We start from the raw sequence: 21,612 nt of genomic DNA, 5'->3' as shown, positions 1-21,612 counted from the left end.
AGAGCTACAGCTGCTGGCCTACACCACAGCCACTGCAACGCCAGATCCTTAATCCACTGAGCAGAGCCAGGGATCAAACCTGCATCCTCAGAGAGACAACATCGCTGAGCCCCAAGAGAAACTCCTATTATTATTCTTCCTTCTCCAGAAGTGAATTCTCATCCCTGTCAATATCAGAGGGCTTCAAATTCAACACTCAAGTTCAAATCCAGCTTTGTGCGTGCAAGAGCCCCAAGGTTCCCAAGTGGAGCTTCTGGTCTAAATCCCTGTCCCCAGGGCACAGGCCAGCCTGGAATGCCGCTGAACAAATCCAGATGTGGGAGCCTTGGTGAGCATGGAACCCACGCTGTGTCCAGCCCTCTGCCACTGCTCTTGGTCCTGGAGACCTGACCCCAAGAGTCCAGCCCACACAGGACCCCTCCCATTCGTCCGCACACCTCCTGTGAGTGGGTTAAACTGAGCGGCACTCTCCGAACCCCTTTATCCTAGTCCCTGGAAGCTCAGACCAGAACCTACACACCCTCCGAGCCCCTCCGTGGCCACCAAGAGAGCAGGTCAGTCTCTCTGCCATTGTTAGCAGGCCCCAGGTGGGGGTACCACGGGCCAAGGAGGGGACTCTGAAGGACAGGGCCCTGGCAGCATCTCAGTCGTGCCTCCTTCTTCGGCTCTGCCTTCCTTCTGGATGTGAGTATCCCCTCCCCCACCCCCTCGAGGCCCAATCTCAATGAAGACAGTCTGACGGAGAAGCCCATCTGGCTCGCAGTGAACCCCCTCTCCTGGGACACCCATTCCTGGGGTTGGGCTCTGCCATCGCTGGCCATGGAGCATCCATCCAGAAGCTGGGTCAGTCCACGGCCCTGTTTAATCTCAGGAGGCCCTTCGGGTGCCCTGGAGCTAGGTTTGCTCCTGTCATTAGACACACTGCCCCCCCCCCCCAGTTACCAGGGCAACAGCTTGGGTCCCTGGAGAAAACCTGGGACACACCAGGCCCCACCAGGTGAGACACTGATTTCAGGATGCTTTCTGGCCTCGACGGGCCAGCATGGAGCCTCCTTTCTAGAACCTGCCCTGCCCCCGCCCCAGACTCAGCTTCCACGTCGGTGCTGCCCCTCGGCCTCCCCAACAAGTCAGCCTGACTCACCACCAGGGCGTAAGAGACAAACTTTATTTCTGTGAGAAGACCCACACTCTGGTATTCAGCACAACTAAAGGGCTGCATGCGGGGCGCTGGGGCCGCGCTGCTAAGGACCCCGCAGCCCGTGGCCCGGGGCCGACCTCTTCACTCATGAGCCGCCGCCTCCTGGTCTGTCTTCTCTTCCTTAAGTTCTCCTGCATCTTTCAGATTTTGGCGGGCAAACTCCTCAAAAACAAAATTTTCATCCTGAAAACTAAAATAAAAAACAAAGAACATTTTGATCAGGGCATGTTCTTTGAAGCTTGCAGCGCAATTTTGAGGCAAACAGGATCCTTGATCTTCCTCTTGCGATAGGAGCTGATGGAGACTTTTCTACATGACGGCGCATGAAACAGTGCTTTTCTCCTCACAGCCTTTCATGTCAAATCTCTTTTAACAAACGAAAATAAGGCAACCCACAGAGCAGACATATATGATGCCCAGGACAACCGTGTCTGTCCGTCTGCCTGTGTTGAGTGCAGAGTGGTAGGTGTGGTTTACGTCTGTGTTGGTGTGTACACGTGTGTACACGCCCCAGAACGAGGGAGCAGGGGAAAACCAGGGCCTGAGCTGGTCCTGAGAGCATGGGCTGTGGACTTGGGGTTTGTACTTGTTTTGTGCAGGTCTCAGCCTATCAGTAACCAATGTTACGGTTAAACTGGCCCTTGTGGTTCTTATAATGATTGCAAGACGCCCTTCGGCAATAACCATCCGGAAACTTTGAGAAAATAAAGGTTTATTACTTACAGGATCTGGAAATTACACAGCACACCTGGGGCCACACCACCAGGTCGTGGGTGAAAGCGGGAGAGAGACCTTGCGGAGGGGCCTGGGGCTCCGCACGTTTATTGGGGTCGGGGCGTTGGGGCCTAGGGTTTCCAGGGCTCACTCTGCTGGTGCATGTAAAACAGAAGACTGGGAATTTAAAGTCCAGAAAGGCTAAAAACAAGGGGCTCAAAAGATCTGCTATTGAAATCAACCAAGATCTCTAAACCAAGGGAGCCTCAGTGGGGGGAGAAGGCCGGGCTCTGATCTAGTCCTTGGCTGGCCAGTGTTGAAGTGGACGCCTCTTTGAAGTGGATGCCTTGGCAATCAAAGCCGAAGTCAGGAACTTGTATTACAAAAAAGAAAAAAGACACAACTGTCATGGCTCACACGACAGCTGCGGTGGAGGAAGTCACAGAGTGGGGAGCTCAGGGCAGCCCTTACCTGTCCATGGCCTCTGCCAGCAGGGGAGGAAGGAGAGAGAGCCGTTAGCATTGGTCCTGTCTGCCTGGAAATTCTCTTCCTTCTTTAGGGGACTTTGCAGGATAAAAGGCCTAGATATACGTGTTTTATGAGAATTGCATGTCATTCCTACTTCTTTGCCATTTCCCACTCTGAGGGTCATTTCTTCCTGCATTTTTTTGGGGTGGGGGTGCTTCTTAGGGCAGCACTCATGACATATGGAAGCTCCCAAGCTAGCGGTCGAATCAAAGCTGCAGCTGCTGGCCTACACCATAGCCACAGCAACACCAGATCCGAGCTGTGTCTGAAATCTATACCACTATACCACTGCTCACAGCAACGCTGGATTCTTTTTTTTTTTTTTTTTTTTGTCTTTTGTCTTTTTGTTGTTGTTGTTGCTATTTCTTGGGCTGCTCCCGCGGCATATGGAGGTTCCCAGGCTAGGGGTTGAATTGGAGCTGTAGCCACCAGCCTACGCCAGAGCCACAGCAACGCAGGATCCGAGCCGTGTCTGCAACCTACACCACAGCTCACGGCAACGCCGTATCATCAACCCACTGAGCAAGGGCAGGGACCGAACCCGCAACCTCATGGTTCCTAGTCGGATTCGTTAACCACTGCGCCACGACGGGAACTCCATGGATTCTTAACCCACTGAGTGAGGCCAGGGATCGAACCCGTGTCCTCACGTCCTCATGGATACTAGTCAGGTGTGTTACCGCTGAGCCACAGAGGGAATTTCCTCCTGCATTTTTAACCATCTCTTCCTTTAAAATGTGCCACAACCACCTTCACCGGGGAAATGGAACAAGCCACAAGCTCACCTCCAGGGCGCTGTTCCCCATCAGGCTTACCCCTCTGAGGCTGTGCGTCTCTTTTCACAGCACTTCTCCCTGTGTGTCCTCTGGACACTGTAGAGATCAGAGTCCCCAGGAGCTGTCACAACCCACACTCCAGGCCCATTTTCCACATCTGGCGCTCTAGGAGTGAGTCCTGGGACTTGACCTCGAACCAGTACCCCAGTGGCTGGGGTGGGCACTGAAGCTTGAAAACCACTCTCTGGCTCTTCAGGGAGTTTGATTTCTTTGTTAACACATTGATCTTTTGGAAGGGGTTGGTTTGGGTTATATTTTCATGTTTATTTTGTAGACCCACAATAATTACTAATTATTTGAGACTTAAAAAAAAATTTTTTTTTTGTCTTTTTGGTGCCGCACCCGAGGCATGAGGGAGTTCCCAGGCTAGGAGTTGAATTGGGGCTGCAGCGGCCAGCCACAGCCACAGCCACAACCACAACCATGCCACATCCAAGTCACATTGCAACCTACACCACAGCTCAGGACAATGCCAGATCCTTAACCCACTGAGCCGGGCCAGGGATAGAACCCTGTCCTCAGGAATACTTGTTGGGTTCGTTAACTGCTGAAAGACAAGAGGAACTCCTGGTTTTTTTTGTTTTTGTTTTTGTTTTTTTTAGCTTTCTGCTGCCCATGTAGTAAAGTACTGGTGTACACACACACACACACCCCCCATGGGGAGCCAAGAAGAGCGAAGTGAGGCTACACAACGCCAGAGACTTTGGGGAGCTCCGTGGTGGGGGTAAGCCACTGCCCAGCTGGAAAGCAGTATGGGGAGGGAGGGGTCTGTGTGGGTCCCTAACCCCCAGGGACCCACAGAGAGGCTGACTCAGCAAAACAAAGCTGGGCGAGGACCCCCCTGGACCCCCACGGTGTGAAGCATAAAGTTATACCAACTGGGACCATCAGTCTTGAAGAGAATCAAATTAGCACCTGCATCTGTAGCGATGCGCTCAACAGGGACAGCGAGAACACGGCAGCATTTCTCCAGCACTTCCTACCTATAGATTCCTGGGCCCCTGGCCTGGGAGCGCTTCTTTTTTATTTATTTATTTTTTGCCATTTCTTGGGCTGCTCCCGTGGCATATGGAGACTCCCAGGCTAGGGGTCTAATCGGAGCTGTAGCCGCCGGCCTACGCCAGAGCCACAGCAACGCACGATCCGAGCCACGTCTGCAACCTACACCACAGCTCACGGCAACGCCGGATTCTTAACCCACTGAGCAAGGCCAGGGATCAAACCCACAACCTCATGGTTCCTAGTCAGATTCGTTAACCATTGAGCCACGACGGGAACTCCCCTGGGAGTGCTTCTTAACTCCAATTTATGCTTTCTCTGGAGTTCCCATTGTGGCTCAGTGGAAACAAACCTGACTAGCATCCATGAGGACACAGGTTCAATCCATCCCTGGCCTCAATCAGTGGGTTAAGGACCTGGCATTGCCGTGAGCTGTGATGTAGGTCACAGACGTGGCTCAGATCTAGCGTGGCTGTGGCTCTGGCATAGGCTGGCAGCTGCAGCTCCGATTAGATCCCTAGCCTGGGAACCTCCATGTGCCGTGGGTGTAGCCCTAAAAAGGGAAAAGGCAAAAAAAAGAAAAAGAAAAAGAAAGAAAAAGGTGTAAGCATGCATCTGTGACTAAAACTTGGTGATTCATAAATCTCTGGAAATCATAATTTCGAGGCCATGGAGTGATATGTCCTTTCTCCCTGAAATATCGCAGTTTGAAAGATCATTGTTTTAGTGGGGGTTTTTGGCTATACTCGTGGCACATGGAAGTTCCCAGGCCAAAGACTGAACCCATGCTGCTGCTGCAGAGACAATGCCAGATCCTTATTCCACTGCACCAGAGTGGGAACTCATAGTGTTTTTTTGGCCGTGACTGTGGCATGCAAAAGTTCCCAGGGCCAGGGATCAAACCTGTGCCACAGCAGCGGCCCAAGTCACAGCAGCGACAACACTAGGTCCTTAACCCACTGAGCCACCAGGGAATTCCTCATTGTTTTCGTCTTGATGTTAGAATATGTTCAATATAAAGCCATAATGACTAGAACACGAAAAATGTCATACCCAGAACAGGAATCACTGCACTTTCCCCAAGCGAAGTCATAAAGTCTGTTTACAGCTCCAGAAAACAATCTGACATAAACTATGACATCTCCCCAGGTCAGAGTTTTTAAATAGCCTTTTAAAATGTCCTTGAAAGGGACCAGAATGCAACTCAATCTCACAGAGTTAAAAATAGTGTTTTAATGATACAAACATAAACCAATAAAAAAAAATGTGGGTTAGACTGCATTTTTTCCCCCAAGGGAAGGTTTTGGCAAAGCACATTGAGGATTTGAATCCAAAAGATCTGAAAGAGCTGCTTTGAGACAAAATACTTTTGAGACAAAGCCAAAACGAATACGGGGGCTCGTTCTAATGTTTAAATGCCATTTCACTATCAATATAGAAAAGACCTTTATAGGAGTTCCCATCGTGGCACAGTGTAAACGAATCCAACTAGGATCCATGAAGTTGTGGGTTCGATCCCTGGCCTCGCTCAGTGGGTTAAGGATCTGGCGTTGACATATGCTGTGGTGTAGGTCACAGACTCGGCTCGGATCCCACGTTGCCGTGGCTGTGGTGTAGGCCGGCAGCTGTGGCTCCGAGATTCAACCCCTAGCCTGGAAACTTCCATATGCCGTGAGTGTGGCCCTAAAAAGCCAAAAAAAAAAAAAAAAAAAAAAGAAGAAAAAGAAAAGCTCTCTATGAAGTATAAGAAAAAGGAAACCCATTTGTTGACACCACTTTTACTTAAAATATTCTTAAATGGAGTTCCCATTGTGGCTCAGTGGTTAACAAATCCGACTCGGAACCATGAGGTTGCAGGTTTGATCCCTGGCCTCGCTCAGTGGGTTAAGGATCCAGTGCTGCCGTGAGCTGTGGTGTAGGTTGCAGATGAGGCTTGGATCCCGCATTGCTTTGGCTGTGGTGTAGGCCAGCAGCTGCAGCTCCAATTTGACCCTTAGCCTGGGAACCTCCATATGCTGCAGTAGTGGCCCTAGAAAAAGGCAAAAAGACCAAAAAAAAAAAAAAAAATCTTAATTACTGTAACCATGGAGGGTTTTCATCCAGACAGGTGCTTCGTTCTTTCCTGTCAACTAAGCCATCTGAACACACAGGGAGGAACTTGTCCTCAGAATTTCTGAGATTACACCTACATTACTTTTGCTGCTTCATTTATTGGTTTCAAAAAGCTGTACTGAGATCAAATTCGCAAACCACACAATTCCCTTAGTTACATGTACAGTCCCATGGTTTGTACTTTGCTCCCAGAGCTGCACAACCATTGCTTCATTTTTTTTTTTTTTTTGGCTCATTTTAGGGCCACACCTGCAGCAAACGGAAGTTCCCAGGCTAGGGGTTGAATTGGAGCTGTAGCCGCCGGCCTATACCACAGCCACAGCAACACACAATCTGAGCCACGTCTTCGACCTACACCACAGCTCAGGGTAACGTCAGATCCTTAACCCACTGAGCGAGGCCAGGGATGGAACCCGAGGCCTCGTGGATACTCGTCGGTTCATAACCCACTGAACCACGGCGGGAACTCCAGCTTCCTTTACTTTTAACATCCACACAAGAGCCAATTCAAAGGAGCCGAGGTATTAGGTACTCAGCCTGACCCCCTTTTCTAGTACTTTCTGTGTTCTCATCATAATTGCCCCTGTCAGAGGTACTCTTCTAAATGCCTGTTACTGTTTCCCAATGAAATGCAAAAGCCTCGGGCTGTCAAATTCAATTTTCACCCAAATTTTCTTTAAATCTAAATCCTGGTCAGAGTTCCTGTCGTGGCACAGTGGTTAACGAAACTGACTAGGAACCATGAGGTTGCAGGTTCGATCCCTGGCCTTGCTCAGTGGGCTAAGGATCTGGCGTTGCTGTGAGCTGTGGTGTAGGTTGCAGATGTGGCTCGGATCTGGCATTGCTGTGGCTCTGGCGTAGGCCAGTGGCTACAACTCTGATTAGACCCCCTAGCCTGGAAATCTCCATATGCCACAGGAGCAGCCCTAGAAAAAGGGAAAAAGACAAAAACAAACAAACAAAAAATTCCAGGTCTGTTCCCAGCAAAGCTTCTGCTTTTAAAACATTCTTGATAAAAACCTGATGAAAGATAAAGAATAGAAGAAAAAAAAAAAAAAAACAAAAGAAAGCAAAAAAATAGAAAAAAAAAAAAAGATGAAACCTGATGAGACAGTCTGCATTCAAGCAAGGATGGTCCCTTCAACACATGTTCACCTGGCCTGTGACCTAGAACCCAGCCCTGGTTCTGGGCGGGCCCAGGCACCAGAAGGTGGCCGGAATGCTCAGAGGTGGGGTCAGGGAAGACTAGCAGTGACTAGATACTAAATCCGCGAGCGGCGAAGGACGAGAGGAAGCCAAGACCGTGCGAGACTGACCTGGGTCCTCGGGCTGGGGGTGCATGAGGCGGAACGGCACCTCAGTGGCCACTTCACTAGAAAAAGAGAACGCAGAGCAGTGAGAACGCAACTGTAGGTCACCCGGCTGAGAGCTGTGTCTGCAGATCTTCTCCGAAGCTCCCCAGGCCCCAGCCGAACGGCGCTCAGTGAGGTTCAAACCAAAACAAACCAGAAATCAGGAAGTGGTCAAGCAGGAATGTTAAGTGTATTCCCTGGAATGTGGTCCAGAAACTCCACTGGCCCAAGACGGAGGCAACTGGGATTTCTCCATCCCCTTCCTCCTGGGTATTGGTTTTAGAGACGGGAAAATGCGGGGAGAGGAGAGATGACATCCCTGAGAAAGGCCCGTCTTGATAAACAGCCTTTGCAAAAATGCAACGATGTTTTGCACGTTAGATCTGGGCAGCGCTGGCGTGTTGGGGGCCAGGCACACCGAGACTTGCTGAGAGCAGGACAAGGATGAGCAGAGTCCACCAGATGCCAGGAGCTAAAGGGCTTTGAGGAGACTTGGAAGGTACACACCAGCAGGAAGGCCAGGAGTCAGGAAGGGGCAGAAAGGCCACCTGGACACGGGAAGGATGGGAAGGGAAGTGGAAAAGAAGGATCGCTCCTTGCTTCACCCTGGACCCACGCCTCCCACTCCGGGTCACAGCTTCTGTCAAAGCACACGTGTCGATGAGGCGCTCTTGGTGGACCCGCGTGCCGATGGGGCTCGGAGAGAAGGCGCACCCTGAGGACCACGTGACGGGTGATGCAGGGGTCGGTGAAGGAGGGCGAAGGGCAGTGCCTGCCTCACACATGTCTTCCCTGCTGCCTCTTTGTGCCTGATTTGAAAGGCTGCTACCACTATTCACGGGAGCCTAAAGGTGGAAGCAACTCAGGTGTCTACCAGCTGATAAGGAGTATTTTTCGTCCAAGAAAAAGGAATGAAGTGCTGACACAGGCTACAACGTGACCTTGAAAACATGAGGCCAGGTCACAAAAGGACACATATTGTCTGCTGCCATTTATATACATATCCAGATTAGGCAAATCTACAGAGCTAGAAAGCAGCTCAGAGGTTCCCGGGGACTAAGGAAAGGGGAAAGTGGGAGAGATGGCTTAACAGGTCCGGGGTTTCCTTTGGGGGGTGAGAAAAATGTTAGAGGAGTTGAGCTCGGTGACAGCAGCAGTGGCCCGGCACTGCATATGCCCTCGATGCCACAGAACTGCGCACTTGCAGATGGTTCAAATGGTAAACTTCCCATCATGTATATTTGCGTGCATGCGTACACACACACACACACACACACACACACAGCAGCTGCATGGGGTGTGCCAGTTTTCCGAGTGTGTGTGTATGTGTGTCCCTACTCAGGTACAGGCTCAGCTATGGTGTCAAAGAAATGCCCCCAGCCTCACACATATTAGCCAAGGTTTGGGGGTGCATTTGAGAGGCCCGGGGCGGGGGGGCAAGTCTCCTAATAGGGCTGAGCATGGCCGCCAGGAAACCTGATTTTCCCGTCACTCTTTCGAAGCCCAGATTTTCTCCTTTTACATCCTGGAACCAAGCAGCGAAGGAAGGTGACGAGAGGCTTACCTGGAGGTGAGCTCTCCCAGGAGGCTAGAAAACACAAAAGCGAACAGGGCTGTGGTGACCATCCACGGGCCAAATGACCTTACTTCCCATTACTCAGAGGCCGGACACGTCCCCATCACATCCCTCACTCACACCTGGCAGGATCTTTGCACACGCACCCCCCCCCTTTTTTTTTTTTTTTGCTTAAGGCCGCACTTGCGGCATATAGAGGTTCCCAGGCTAGGGGTCCAATTGGAGCTGCGGCTGCTGGCCTACACCGCAGCCAGAGCAACGCAGGATCTGAGCCGTGTCTGCGACCTACAGCACAGCTCACGGCAATGCCAGATCCTTAACCCACTGAGCAAGGCCAGGGATCGAACCCACAACCTCATGGTTCCTAGTCAGATTTGTTTCCCCTGCACCACGACGGGAACTCCCACTCCCCTTCATAGTCAACTCAACTATTCCTCTCTCCTTGTGATGTTTCATCTCTTTCTCAAGTGGATCAGTTACAAAGAAGAACCATGTAGGCTCATTCCTAATGTTCAAAATAAACCCAGCCCAGAATTTCTCTCCTGGCCACAAAGGTCACTGTAAAATACCTGTTATTCACTCACATGCTATCTTGTTTTAGCTCCTCTCAGAGAAAATGAAAGAAAACACTATACATTTTGAAAAACAAGACAAATCCATGCATTGTGTCAACGAAGTTTGCAAAATCAACCCATGCTCTTCTTTGTTGCCCCATCCAAAATTTGGGGACCTCCTCATCCGCTTAAACTTATGGAATATGTGCCTGGATTTGCCTTTTTTTTTTTTGTCTTTTTACAGGGCCACACCCATGGCATATGGAGCTTCCCAGACTAGGGGTCCAATCGGAGCTGTAGCCACCGGCCTACACCAGAGCCACAGCAATGCGGGATCCAAGCTGCATCTGCGACCTACACCAGGGATCGAACCTGCAACCTCATGGTTTCTAGTCAGATCTGTTAACCACTGAGCCATGTTGGGAACTCCTGGATTTGCCTTTGATGGCTAAACTACCCAAGGCTCATCAATATAGAAGGCCAGAGCCTTTGGCAGTGGATTTTTTTTTTTTTTTTGCATTTTAGGGCCGCAGTCGTGGCATATGGAGGCTCCCAGGTTCGCAGTCAAATCTGAGCTGCAGTTGCCGGCCTACACCACAGCCACAACAACGCCAGATCTGAGCCACGTCTGTGACCTACACCACAGCTCATGGCAACGACGGATCGTCAACTCAGTGAGTGAGGCCAGGGATCCAACTGCATCCTCATGGATGCCAGTCAGATTCGTTTCCACTGCACCACGACGGGAACGCCTGCACACCCATCTTTGCCGAGCGGTACCAATACTGAACCTACTGTGTGGTCTGCTCGTCTTCCTTTTCCCCTCATGTTGTGTGAGACGGAATTGTGACACTCGACACATAGAATCTCCCATAAACTCTCCTTAGCAATGAGTTGGATTCGTGGGCCTTTCCTGCTTCCTGTCTCCCGGTCATGCAGGAAAGTGAGGATGCAGACTGCTGATGGCCGGGACAGAGCGGACAGAGCCCTGATGCTTGGACACTCACCCAGACACCGTGAGCTGCACCTTGATCTGGTAAGACACCAGGATGCCCATGATGGTCTTGTCCATGCCTTCCTTTATGCTGCTCAAAGAGACGAGAAACAGAGGGATGCAGGGGGCGGCAGGAAGCCACGGCTGGACGAGTGACCCCCCCCCCCACCTCCCGGCTCTTGAGAGGGCATCGTCTCCAGGAGCCTGGGTCATTGGGCTCTGCTGTGTCCTCACTGTCCGGGGCGCTGGAAGGCAGCCCGGATGCCTGGCGGACAAGGGGCTCTGGGTGAGGGGTGGGCTCTGTTCTGCCGCTAACTGACCCCAGGGCCTTGGCTGGCCTCTCATTCTGGCGGAACCTCAATTTCTGTATCTGTGAAATGTGTATAAATTCACTTTCTTCACAAAAGCATGGGGAGAATGACGTGTTTATAAACTACTCTGTGAACCACAAAGCATCTTTGTGAACGCAATTTGCTCTTGTTGATGCCGTGACGCCTGCATCCTTGAGAGTGTGGACCTATGAGTCTCTCTCCCAGAGCTTCCCAGACATGCTTTCGAATCTAACGCATCAACACAGCATCCTGGGAAAAATCCTCGGAAAATCCTGTGACGTTCAGGATCCTGCTTCTGGCCCAGTGTTTGCTGGTCCCACCATTCATGTCTGAACCACGGGGGCCACGGAGGGCAAACAGAGAGCTCTTCCCAGGAGCCCTGCCTGGAGGTGACCACTGGGCCGTGGAATGCGTGGGAGGCGGTGGGGGGGGGGGAGGAAGGTGCAGAGGGCGGCGAGGGGCCTCAAGCCTGGGCGGCAGCTCCGTAAGGCTCAGCCGCAGACACGCTGACGGAACAGAAACCTGGGAGCGTGGTGAGGCTCGGCAGGGGTGTTTGTCTTAGAAGCTTTTAGAAGCTTCATTCTATTCTAACTGGACCTGCTGGCTTGATTCAGGCCGTGGTTCTTCGAGTCGGGTCAGCAGATCAGTGTTTATTTTCACTTACATCAAACTGACGTCAGGAGCCATCGGGATCCCTGACCTTCCCTGATGCTCTAAACCTTTGCTGATGGAAATGGAGAAACGGCCTTTCCAGCATCCGTGTAGCCGGCGGCGTCACTCAGTTCAGGCTTAGGGTGCTACACGAGCTGATGATATTTTTATTTTTTATTTATTTTTTAATTTTTTGTCTTTTTGCCTTTTCTAGGGCCGCTCCCGTGGCATATGGGGGTTCCCAGACTAGGGGTCTAATCAGAGCTGTAGCCGCCAGCCTACACCAGAGCCACAGCCCCGTGGGATCCGAGCTCATGGCAATGCCAGATCCTTAACCCCCTGAGCGAGGCCAGGGATTGAACCCGCAACCTCATGGTTCCCAGGATTCGTTAACCACGGCACCACGACGGGAACTTCCAAGCTGATGATGTTTTTAAAGGTAACAGGTGGCATATCTGGAGCACTCCCTGTGTGCCAGGCACCACACTTACCCGGACGGGCTCACATCATCCTTATCACCGCTCTGTGACAAGGCGCTGTCGGTGGGAAAATGTTCTCAGACAGCACAAGGCATCAGCCCAGGGCGGCCCAGGCGGAGGCAGTGGAGCTGGGGTTTTGGCACAAGGCTCTCTCCAGAGCCCAGAGCCATAACCAGTATGTTGCACCGGGGGTGGGAGCGGGGGTGGGGCGAGGAGGGGGTGCAGACCAGTGCCAGCCCGGCACCGGGTCTCAGGGGCTCACATGGTGCTGGAGGCAAGGTTCGTGTCCTCGTGCTTGATCTTCCCATCCAGGGCGATGCCCCTTCTCTCGCGGTTATTAGCCAGCAAGGGCACCAGCGTCAGCGTTGTGGTCAGGGTGCTGTTTGGTGGCACTTTTTGCCTGCAGGAAGGCAAACAGAGAGCAGATTTAGCCAATTGTTCTTATAAAGCCACCACGAGACCTGATCCGCCATCACACATTTTCCAGGCCCCAAGCTCACTGCACCTCATTAGAAAGTTCGGGAGCCCGTGCCTTTGTCTTGGGAAAAGGAGAATAGCATTAGTGACGCCTCAAAACAGGCTGGCAGCAACATTAGGACATTTCCTCAAGTCCCTCAGCCTGTTCTAATTGCTGAATGTCTAGAATGTTCTGTGGGGTTCAGTGAGACCAAGTGGCCCAAGAATCAGCGACTGTACCCCGTCTCCCCTTGAGACTTTGTGAACCATGTGGCTGGGCTGCGGGGCATCTGGCCAGTGCCACCAGCGAGCCCAGGCTGGGAGTTGTGGAAAACTGTCACTGTTTGGAGCATGCCCAGGGTGGTGGGCTCCCGAGAAGGGCAAAGCTGGGTCCTCCACTGTGAACTGTATAGACTGGGGCGGGGGGGTTCAAAGCAGCCCAGGCTCTTTCTTCCCCCATTGTCAGCTGAGTAGGGGGGTTCTCAGCATCTGATAGAAACAGACAGGGAACCCCTGGCAAAGGTGGCTCTGTAGGCCTGGGTGCAGCTGGTGGTTTCTCTGGATCAGGCACATCCCTGACTCCCTGAGCAGCAGGTGAGGCTGGAGACTTGGCTCTACCACTCACCCACATGCTGACCCCCGGCCTGTGCCAGGAGCCACCGTGCAGCCTCACGTGGTGACCACAGAGCCCAGGCGAGCCAGCAGCCTGTGTCCATGCTCCTGGCATGGCCTCCGCCCTCATGCCTGGCCAGGAGAAGGAGGATTCCAAAAACACTGCTCAAGAGCCAGCCTCAGGCCCCCCAGCCTGCTTGGAGACAGACTGGGAATCCCATTGCCACCCTTGGAAGGGGGCCCCTCTTCCATCTCCCTGGGGAGCTGAGGGTGCTGTTGCTTTTCCTGCCTCCAAGTACAGACAAGGGGCTCCTGGGCACACCCTTTTACGGAATGCTACTTAAGTCCAAGGCGGCCCACATCCTGGCACTGGGCCCTGGTGGAATACCTCTTAATGAGCTTGGTTTGGGCAGCGGAGGGACAGCAGCAGAAATTACAGTGTAAAGCAATGAGGTCCTAAACAGTATGGAGGTACCTCAGAAAACTAAATATAGAACTACCATATGACCCAGCAATCTCACTCCTGGGCAAATATCTGGGCAAAACTTTCCTTGAAAAAGACACATGCACCCGCAGGTTCATTGCAGCTCTATTCACAATAGCCAAGACATGCAAACAACCCAAATGTCCACCGACAGATGATTGGATTAAGACGTGGCGTGTATATATACACAGCGGAATACTACTCAGCCATAAAAAGGAACAAAATAATGCCATTTGCAACAACATGGATGGAACTAGAGACTCTCAGAATGAGTGAAGTCAGACAGAAAGAGAAAGATAAATACCGTAACAGATCATTTATATCTGGAATCTAATACAAGGCACAAATGAAACTTTCCAAAAGAAAAGAACTTCATGGACTCAGAGAACAGACTTGTGGTTGCCAAGGGGGAAGGGGAGGGAGTGGGATGGACTGGGAATCTGGGGTTAACAGATGCAAACGATTGCCTTTGGAGTGGACAAGCAGTGAGATCCTGCTGTATAGCCCTGGGAACTGTATCTAGCCACTTGTGATGGAACATGACGGAGGATAATGTGAGAAAAAGAATGTGTATCTATGTATGACTGTGTCACTTTGCTGTACGGTAGAAATTGACAGAACACTATAAACCAACTACTATGGAAAAAATAAAAATCATTTCAAAATAAAATAAAGCAATAAGGTCCTGCTGTACAGTACAGAGACTGTACCCAATCACTTGTGATAGAACATGATAGGAGATAATATGAGAAGATATATATATATATATATACACATATATATGACTGGGTCACTTTTCTGTATAGCAGAAATTGACAGAACATTGTAAGTCAACCATAATAATAATAATAAAAAAAGAACTTGTTCTTAACGTTCTCAGCCAAAAAAAAAAAAAAAAAAGAAAAAAGAAAAAAAAAGATATTACAGTGTAAAGGTAACACAGGAGAAAGGAGGCCCTGGGGTTGGCCTTGGATGAGGGCCTTTCCGGCAGCCGCGCTTCCCAAAGGCCTGTGCCAAGGCCCTGGGGCCAAAGTCCAGCCTGGCCACTTCCTAGCGACTTCAGGATCTGGGACTGGTTGACAGGCGGCAGCTTGGGCATCAGGTCTGACCTGGTTCCCAGGAGGCCTGCCCACAGAGCCCCAGAAGCCCCACTCTCAGTCCCTCTGCCACCCACCCTTGAGGGTATCTGGGATGGTTCCCAGTTTCCTGGGAATCTTTGATACGAAATGTACCCAAGAGCTGGAAGGAGGGCCAGATGGCGAAGTATATTAGGGATGAACTCAGTGGAGGACCGTTCGCGCCCATCACTGTTGGGCACACGCCACACGGGCAGCCAGGAAGCCTCCCGGGGCACCAGGGTGAGAGGTGCAGCTGGGAAGGGGGCACAGACCCAGGCCTGGCACCAAGGAGGCAGCCAGCGCGTTCTGGCTCTTCCCTGCCTTCTCCCTTCTAGACTATATTTAAACATAGGGCAGGGTCTGTTTTGAGTAAGAGTTTATCCCTAAGTCACCTTTTCAACATTAAGTAACGTTATCTTGCTCAATCAGCTGTCCTTTCCCCACCCCCATCCTCTAAACGTGGTAATATTTTTGGCATACGATCGTGCTTAGAAAAGAGGAAAACGCCTTCCCCAGCAATCCTCTCTGGGGGGAGGTGTCGCCCCTAGAAGCCTCTGCATGTCTTGAATGAACCTGACTGCCCCGCACAGAGCAAAACTTGTCAAGTCTCTCATGCCACCATAAGAAGCCATCGCCAGATTCTTTTTTTTTTTTTTTTTTTTTTTCCGCTTTTGCTTTTTAGGGCCTCACCCACGGCCTCTGGAAGTTCCCAGGTTAGGGTCAAATCAGAGCTGCAACTGCCGGCCTACACCACAGCCACAGCAACGCCAGATCCAAGCCACGTCTGCGACCTACACCACAGCTCATGGCAACGTCAGATCCTTAACCCACTGAGCAAGGCCAGGGATAGAACTCACATCTGCATGGGTACTAGTCAGATTCTTAACTGTCTGAGCCACAACAGGAACTCCTCCCATGTGTTTGTGATTCTAACGATGGGAGAAAATACTCTTAGGACAACTGGCTGAGAACTGATACATCATTCTAATCCAGCTGTTACTGGTACCAGATTTCCAAGTTAAGGAGAAGATCCCAAGCTGGAGAACCCTCATCTGGGCTGACAGGTCATCTGACGACCCACTCCAAGGGCAGAAAGAGCATCAAGTTCCCACCCACTTATTCGAGGATCAACAGAACGTTCCAGCCATTTTCGCTGCGACATTTCGCCCTGAATTCCTCTCCTCTCCATCACTCCTCAGCTTGACCCACCACCTCTCAGAACTCTTGTGATTGAAACAGCGTTGAGATGCGAACTTTCTTGGCAGCCCTTGAAGTGTGAATAGAGGAAGGAGGTGGAAAGCTGGGGAGCCAGCTGACTGTTCTACTTCCTCCTCGGCGACAACCAAAAGGGGAACTTGACTGAGACGCTGGAGCCGCCCAGGAAATAAAAACCAACCCACTACTCACTGTGTTTCCTCCGTGGCAACCGGCTTGATGTAATAATCACTCGAGTAGAGAACCACGTTGGCCACTTGTTCCACTGCAAAGACAGGGCAGGGTGGGTGATTGGCTGTGTGGGGTCCTGCATGGCGCCTTCCAGGGAACACGGTCATCCTTCCCTCTCTGGTGGCCCTCTGAGTGGACCTCTCAGGCTCGGCTGTAAGGCCAAGATGTCCCTTCGGTCCTCTGGCCACTTCTGTTCACCAGTAACCTGTGTCAGTACCACCCACGAGCCAGTCTCCCAGAGCTGCCACTCCTGGGAGATTCCTCTTCTCCTCTGAGCTCATGGCGCACCCCCTTCCAAGGACATACGAGCTTCCAGTGTCCCAGACCTCACCATTTGGGATGAGGCTCTTTTTCCCCAAACGGGCCCCCTTCCAACATTATCCTTTTCTTCTTCTTCTTCTTCTTTTTTTTTTAATGGCTGCACCCTTGGCATATGGAAGTTCCCAGGCCAGGAATTGAATCTGAGCCACAGCTGCAGCAACACCGGGTCCTTTAACCCACTGTGCCAGGCCCGGGACTGAACCCACACCTCTGCAGTGACCCGGGCTGCTGCAGTTGTGTTCTCAACCCATTGCACCGTGGTGGGAGCTCAGCCACATTCTCTGTCTTACATCATGGGCATCTCCTGCCGGTGGGCCGAGCTGGACACCCTCTGGAGGCAGCACAGGATGGACTCATGGGTTCACACAGTGGGTAGGAAGGTGGGCTCTGGAGCCAGGCCACCTGGGCTCAAATCCCAGCTTAGCCATCAGCTGGGGGTGAGTTACTCAACTCCTTTAAGCCTTGATTACCCCGTCAGCAAAATGGGAGTGATAATTGCCCCTAACTTATATGGCCATGGCTGGGGTGATGATTAGAAAGATGATTTTTAACTTCCATTAACATTAAATTTGAGAATTAAAAGATACAATTTGTGTGAAGCACTCAGCAAAGTGCTTGGCCTATAGAAAATTCTTAACCTCTTTTTTTTTTGGTCTTTCTAGGGCCACACCCATGGCATATGGAGATTCCCAGGCTATGGCTCTAATCAGAGTTGTAGCCGTCGGCCTACACCAGAGCCACAGCAATGCCAGATCCGAGCCACATCTGCAACCTACACCACAGCTCACGGCAACACTGGATCCTTAACCCACTGAGCAAGGCCAGGGATCGAACCTGCAACCTCATGGTTCCTAGTCAGATTTGTTAACCGCTGCACCACGACGGGAACTCCCCAACAATTCTTAACCTCTCACTTCAGATATTCAACAGCTTCTTTCAAAAATTAGGGGCTTCAGTGTCAGGATTCATGAAACTTTGAGAAATAATTTAAAATAATTTTTTTTTTTTATTTTAGGGCTGCACCCATGGCATGTGGAGGTTCCCAGGCTAGGGGTTGAATCAGAGCTATGGCTGCTGGCCTACAGCACAGCCTCAATAACAAGGAATCCAAGCTACATCTGCCACCTACAACACAGCTCACGGCAATGCTGGATCCTTAACCTACTGAGCAAGGCCAGGAATCGAATCTGCATCCCTTGTGGATACTAATTGGATTTGTCTCTGCTGCACCACAACGGGAACTCCAGGGAAATAATTTAAAATCTAAGTATCATATAACACATTCTCAATCCTGCTGCTTTGGGGAATACCATGCTGGACACTGCATACAACATGCTAGTTAAAAAAAACATCAGGTCCTACTAAGACTTCAAGGTATAGGAACTAAACCAACATAAAACAAAGCCATAAAATAAGCATGTATATTAGCATCAAGAAAAATCTAGACTTTTTTCGTCTGTGTGCATCAAATTCCTGAGCCTTATCTAAGACGCATGACAGGGAAGCACAAAGTGGTGCATGACAGTTAGGGTGACCGGCTGTCCTGGGACTGGTCCTATTTCAGGACCGAAAGGCTCTCGTCCTTGGTCCAGGTCAACACGGGCAGCTGGTCACCCTAAACACTCTAAGTCCGCTTCTACGTCAGTCATCCTGTGTCTGAGGGAGAAGTGAATGGGCCAGTCTCCCTCTCAGGTCTTCCTATCATGTCTTTTTTTAGGTTTATTTTCTTATGTTTTGGCCGTGCCCCCAGCATGCAGAAGCTCCCTGGTCAGAGATCAAACCCAATCCACAGCAGTGACAATGCCGGATCCTTAACCCTCTGCACCGCTGGGGAACTCCTGCTGTGTCTTTTTTATGTCACCCACCTAAGACCAAGATCTAGGAGCATCCCCTGCACTTGGAGGCCCTTGGAGCTGAGGAGGTACGTAGGACCAGCAGGCAGGAGGCCAGGCCATCCTAACTGTAGAGTGACGGCAGGGACAACTACCTACAAAGCATTCACTGTGATCAATCCCAGAACCTGGGAAAGTAGACCGAGAGCCACTGCCAAGGCTGCCCACTGGATTCGCAGAGGACACACACAGCAGAGGCCCACAGGTGAGCCCAGCACCCCTACACGGAGCCCACAGGTGAGCCCAGCACCGCCCTACACTGCAGAAAAAAAACGCCCAGACCTGCTGGGTGGGAGGGCCTCCAGGAGGGCGTGACAAGGAAGGACCAGAAGGTGTCCTCGGGGAGGCGGTGCCCTAAGCCAGCATGAGGCTGCAGGAGAGGGTCCTGAAGGACACCTCCTCTAAGGTCCTACAGTCGTGACAACAGGGACCGATAGGCAGTTCCAAGGACCCAGGAGGGCTTTACTGACCAGAGGAGGGACCTCAGGGACACTGGAGCAGGTTGGGAAGTTCTGGAAGACTCCACCATCCAGCTTTGAGCAGAAGGTCCTACCTAGTGCTTTGATCTTCTTCACGGTCTTCTCCGTGTTATTGGTCACAGTCACGGTCACAGGAATGGGTTCCCCGTGGTAATAGAGCTGGAAAAGTGAGCAGGGAAGTCAGAAAAGAGGAAGAGAGGGAGGTCATGTTTGGCCTTTTTTTTTTTTTTTTTCTTTTTTTAGGGGTTGCATCCGCGGCATATGAAGGTTCCCAGGCTAGGGGTCAAATCGGTGCTGTAGCTGCCAGCCTACGCCAGAGCCACAGCAACGCCAGATCTGAGCCATGTCTGCAACCTACACCACAGCTCACGGTGACACCGGATCCTTAACCCACTGAGCGAGGCCAGGGATTGAACCCGCAACCTCATGGTTCCTAGTTGGATTCATTTCCACTGTGCCACGACGGGAACTCCAAGGTCATGCTGTTCTAAATGCATCTCATTCCTTTAACTGGAGTAAAAGCGGCTGGGTTCCCACACTTGCAGGAAAGACGAGGGTCTGGACGGGCTCCGCCCCGAACGTGGGAGGCTGAGGCTGGTGATGAGAGTCAGGCCCAACACGGCATCCTGAGTCATGCGGTTAGCCCGGGGGTCTCAAGTGGAATCATGAGGTTATTTGGGACAGAATGAGTGAAATGAGGGGAAATCAGTGAGGGAGCCAGGGGTGGAGCTCGTTCAGCAGGGATTCCGTGTGATCTAGGCCCAGGTGGGAGTGTCCTTGTGTGCGAGTGCATGCGTGCACACACACACATGCACACACACAGTCTGCTGGGCCCTTACCAATGTCTGTGCACAACTCCTGTTGACCAGAGGGCCCTGAGGGACCAAGGGCAGCCCCGGCCAGCGGTTTGTCACCTTGTTCGGCCATGATGTTCCCACATGGCACGGTCACCCCTCACCGTCACTGCAAAACTTAAGCCTGCAGAGAAGTGAAGAATTTGGAATGCCACCCCCATTGGTGCCACACTAGTAAAGAGGCCCACGGGGCCAGAGCGGGGAACAAAGTCAGCCTGGGCTGGGGGGTGAACCCCCCCCAAGTTGCCTGGACCCACAAGGAGTGAGTGGAATGCAAGCCCATTTTGCCATGTTCTGAGGGGCACCCTTACGGGCTCCAAGTTACGAAAGAAGCCAGTGGTTCTCAAACGTTGGTGCCTTAACTATTCGCTATTCTGCCTGCAGCAGGCCCCCAGCTAAGGGCCCGGGCGGGCTCCCCCACCCCCACCCCCACCCCACCCCACCCCACCCCAGGGCCTGCTCCACCCTGTGAGTCACCTCTTTGCTGAGGGAGACGGTGAGGTGCAGGGGCTTGTCGGACATGAAGAATTGCCAGGCGGCCTCCGCGTGGGGCTGGGGACCCATCTCGAGGGGTGCGTGCTGTACCTTCCGGATCAGCAAACGCACAGAGCTCCTGCGGAGGAAACGGCACAGACGGTTCCCGGATGGGCGCCTGGGCCTCCTCACCTCGGCCTCCCAGGTCCCCCTCCCCCTCCTCAGGCTGGGGCTCCTCCCGACACGGATGCAGGATGGACCAGAAGAGGGACCAGGCTCCGGAGGGCTGGGGCCCGGCTGCTGGTGTGGACCATTCAGCTCTCGGAGGGTCCCCCCTCCCCCTCGGCCTCCTCCTGGCTGAACGGATGTGGGAACACGTGTCCATGTGACCTGCTTCCAAGCTCTCTACAAAGAGGAGGCACTATTATTGTCCCTTTGTTACCAGGGTCCATAGGTGTGCATGTTGCGCACGAGGAGAAAGTGTTGAGGGCACGATAGGAAAGCTTGTTTGGGGACAAGAAAAAGGAACACCAGGGCCTGAGAGCACAGGAGGAAGGGGAGTCACTGCTTAATGCTCAGAGTTCCTGTCTGGGGTGACACAGCCTCCGGGGTATAGATAATTTGGGGCATAGATAGCAGATAGTTGTGTAACCGGTTATGCAACATCGTGAATGTACTTGATGCCGCTGAATTGTACGCCTGAAAATGGTTAAAATGTAAACATGTTATGCATGTGTTATTTCAATAAAGACATTACGAAAGAAGAAGAAAACTGCGAGTTCCCATCGTGGCGCAGCAGAAATGAACCCGACTAGGAACCATGAGGTTGTGGGTTCGGTTCCTGGCCTTGCTCTGCGGGTTAAGGATCTGGCGTTGCTGTGAGCTGTGTGGTAGGTCACAGATGCGGCTCGGATCCCACGTGGCTGTGGCTGTGGTGTAGACCGGTGGCTGTAGCTCCGACTGGATCCCTAGCCTGGGAACCTCCATGTGCTGTGGGGGAGGCCCTAAAAAGCAAAAAAAAAAAAAAAAAAAAAAAAAAAGGACGAAGACAATTAAGGAAATGGGAGAATCTGGAGGCTTTTAAGGGCTCCCATGAGCCCCTGAACTTTCTAACTCCCCTGTCATTTTATTTTGCGTTTTTTTTTCCCCCT

At 51.8% G+C, this 21,612-nt stretch overlaps 1 protein-coding gene across 2 annotated transcripts in view; it reads right to left on the bottom strand.

Annotated features, from left to right (window-relative positions):
- The window catches only part of SAG (S-antigen visual arrestin), a 36,870-nt gene continuing 16,401 nt past the window's right edge, over window positions 1,144-21,612 (bottom strand). The window contains exons 7-15 of one of the 2 annotated variants that reach the window (XM_021074678.1): window positions 20,465-20,600; window positions 19,208-19,292; window positions 16,403-16,475; window positions 12,588-12,725; window positions 10,877-10,954; window positions 9,304-9,327; window positions 7,704-7,759; window positions 2,384-2,396; window positions 1,144-1,388 (exon numbers count right to left, since the gene is read on the bottom strand). In XM_021074678.1, the coding sequence (XP_020930337.1) occupies window positions 1,280-1,388; window positions 2,384-2,396; window positions 7,704-7,759; window positions 9,304-9,327; window positions 10,877-10,954; window positions 12,588-12,725; window positions 16,403-16,475; window positions 19,208-19,292; window positions 20,465-20,600 (712 nt within the window). In that variant the 3' untranslated portion in view covers window positions 1,144-1,279. 2 annotated transcript variants of the gene reach the window in all.

Source organism: Sus scrofa, chromosome 15 (assembly GCF_000003025.6).
Source record: "Sus scrofa isolate TJ Tabasco breed Duroc chromosome 15, Sscrofa11.1, whole genome shotgun sequence".
NCBI classification, from domain to species: domain Eukaryota; kingdom Metazoa; phylum Chordata; class Mammalia; order Artiodactyla; family Suidae; genus Sus; species Sus scrofa.
Note: the sequence above shows the minus strand (reverse complement) of the source record. Positions and strands in the feature narration are given on the sequence as shown.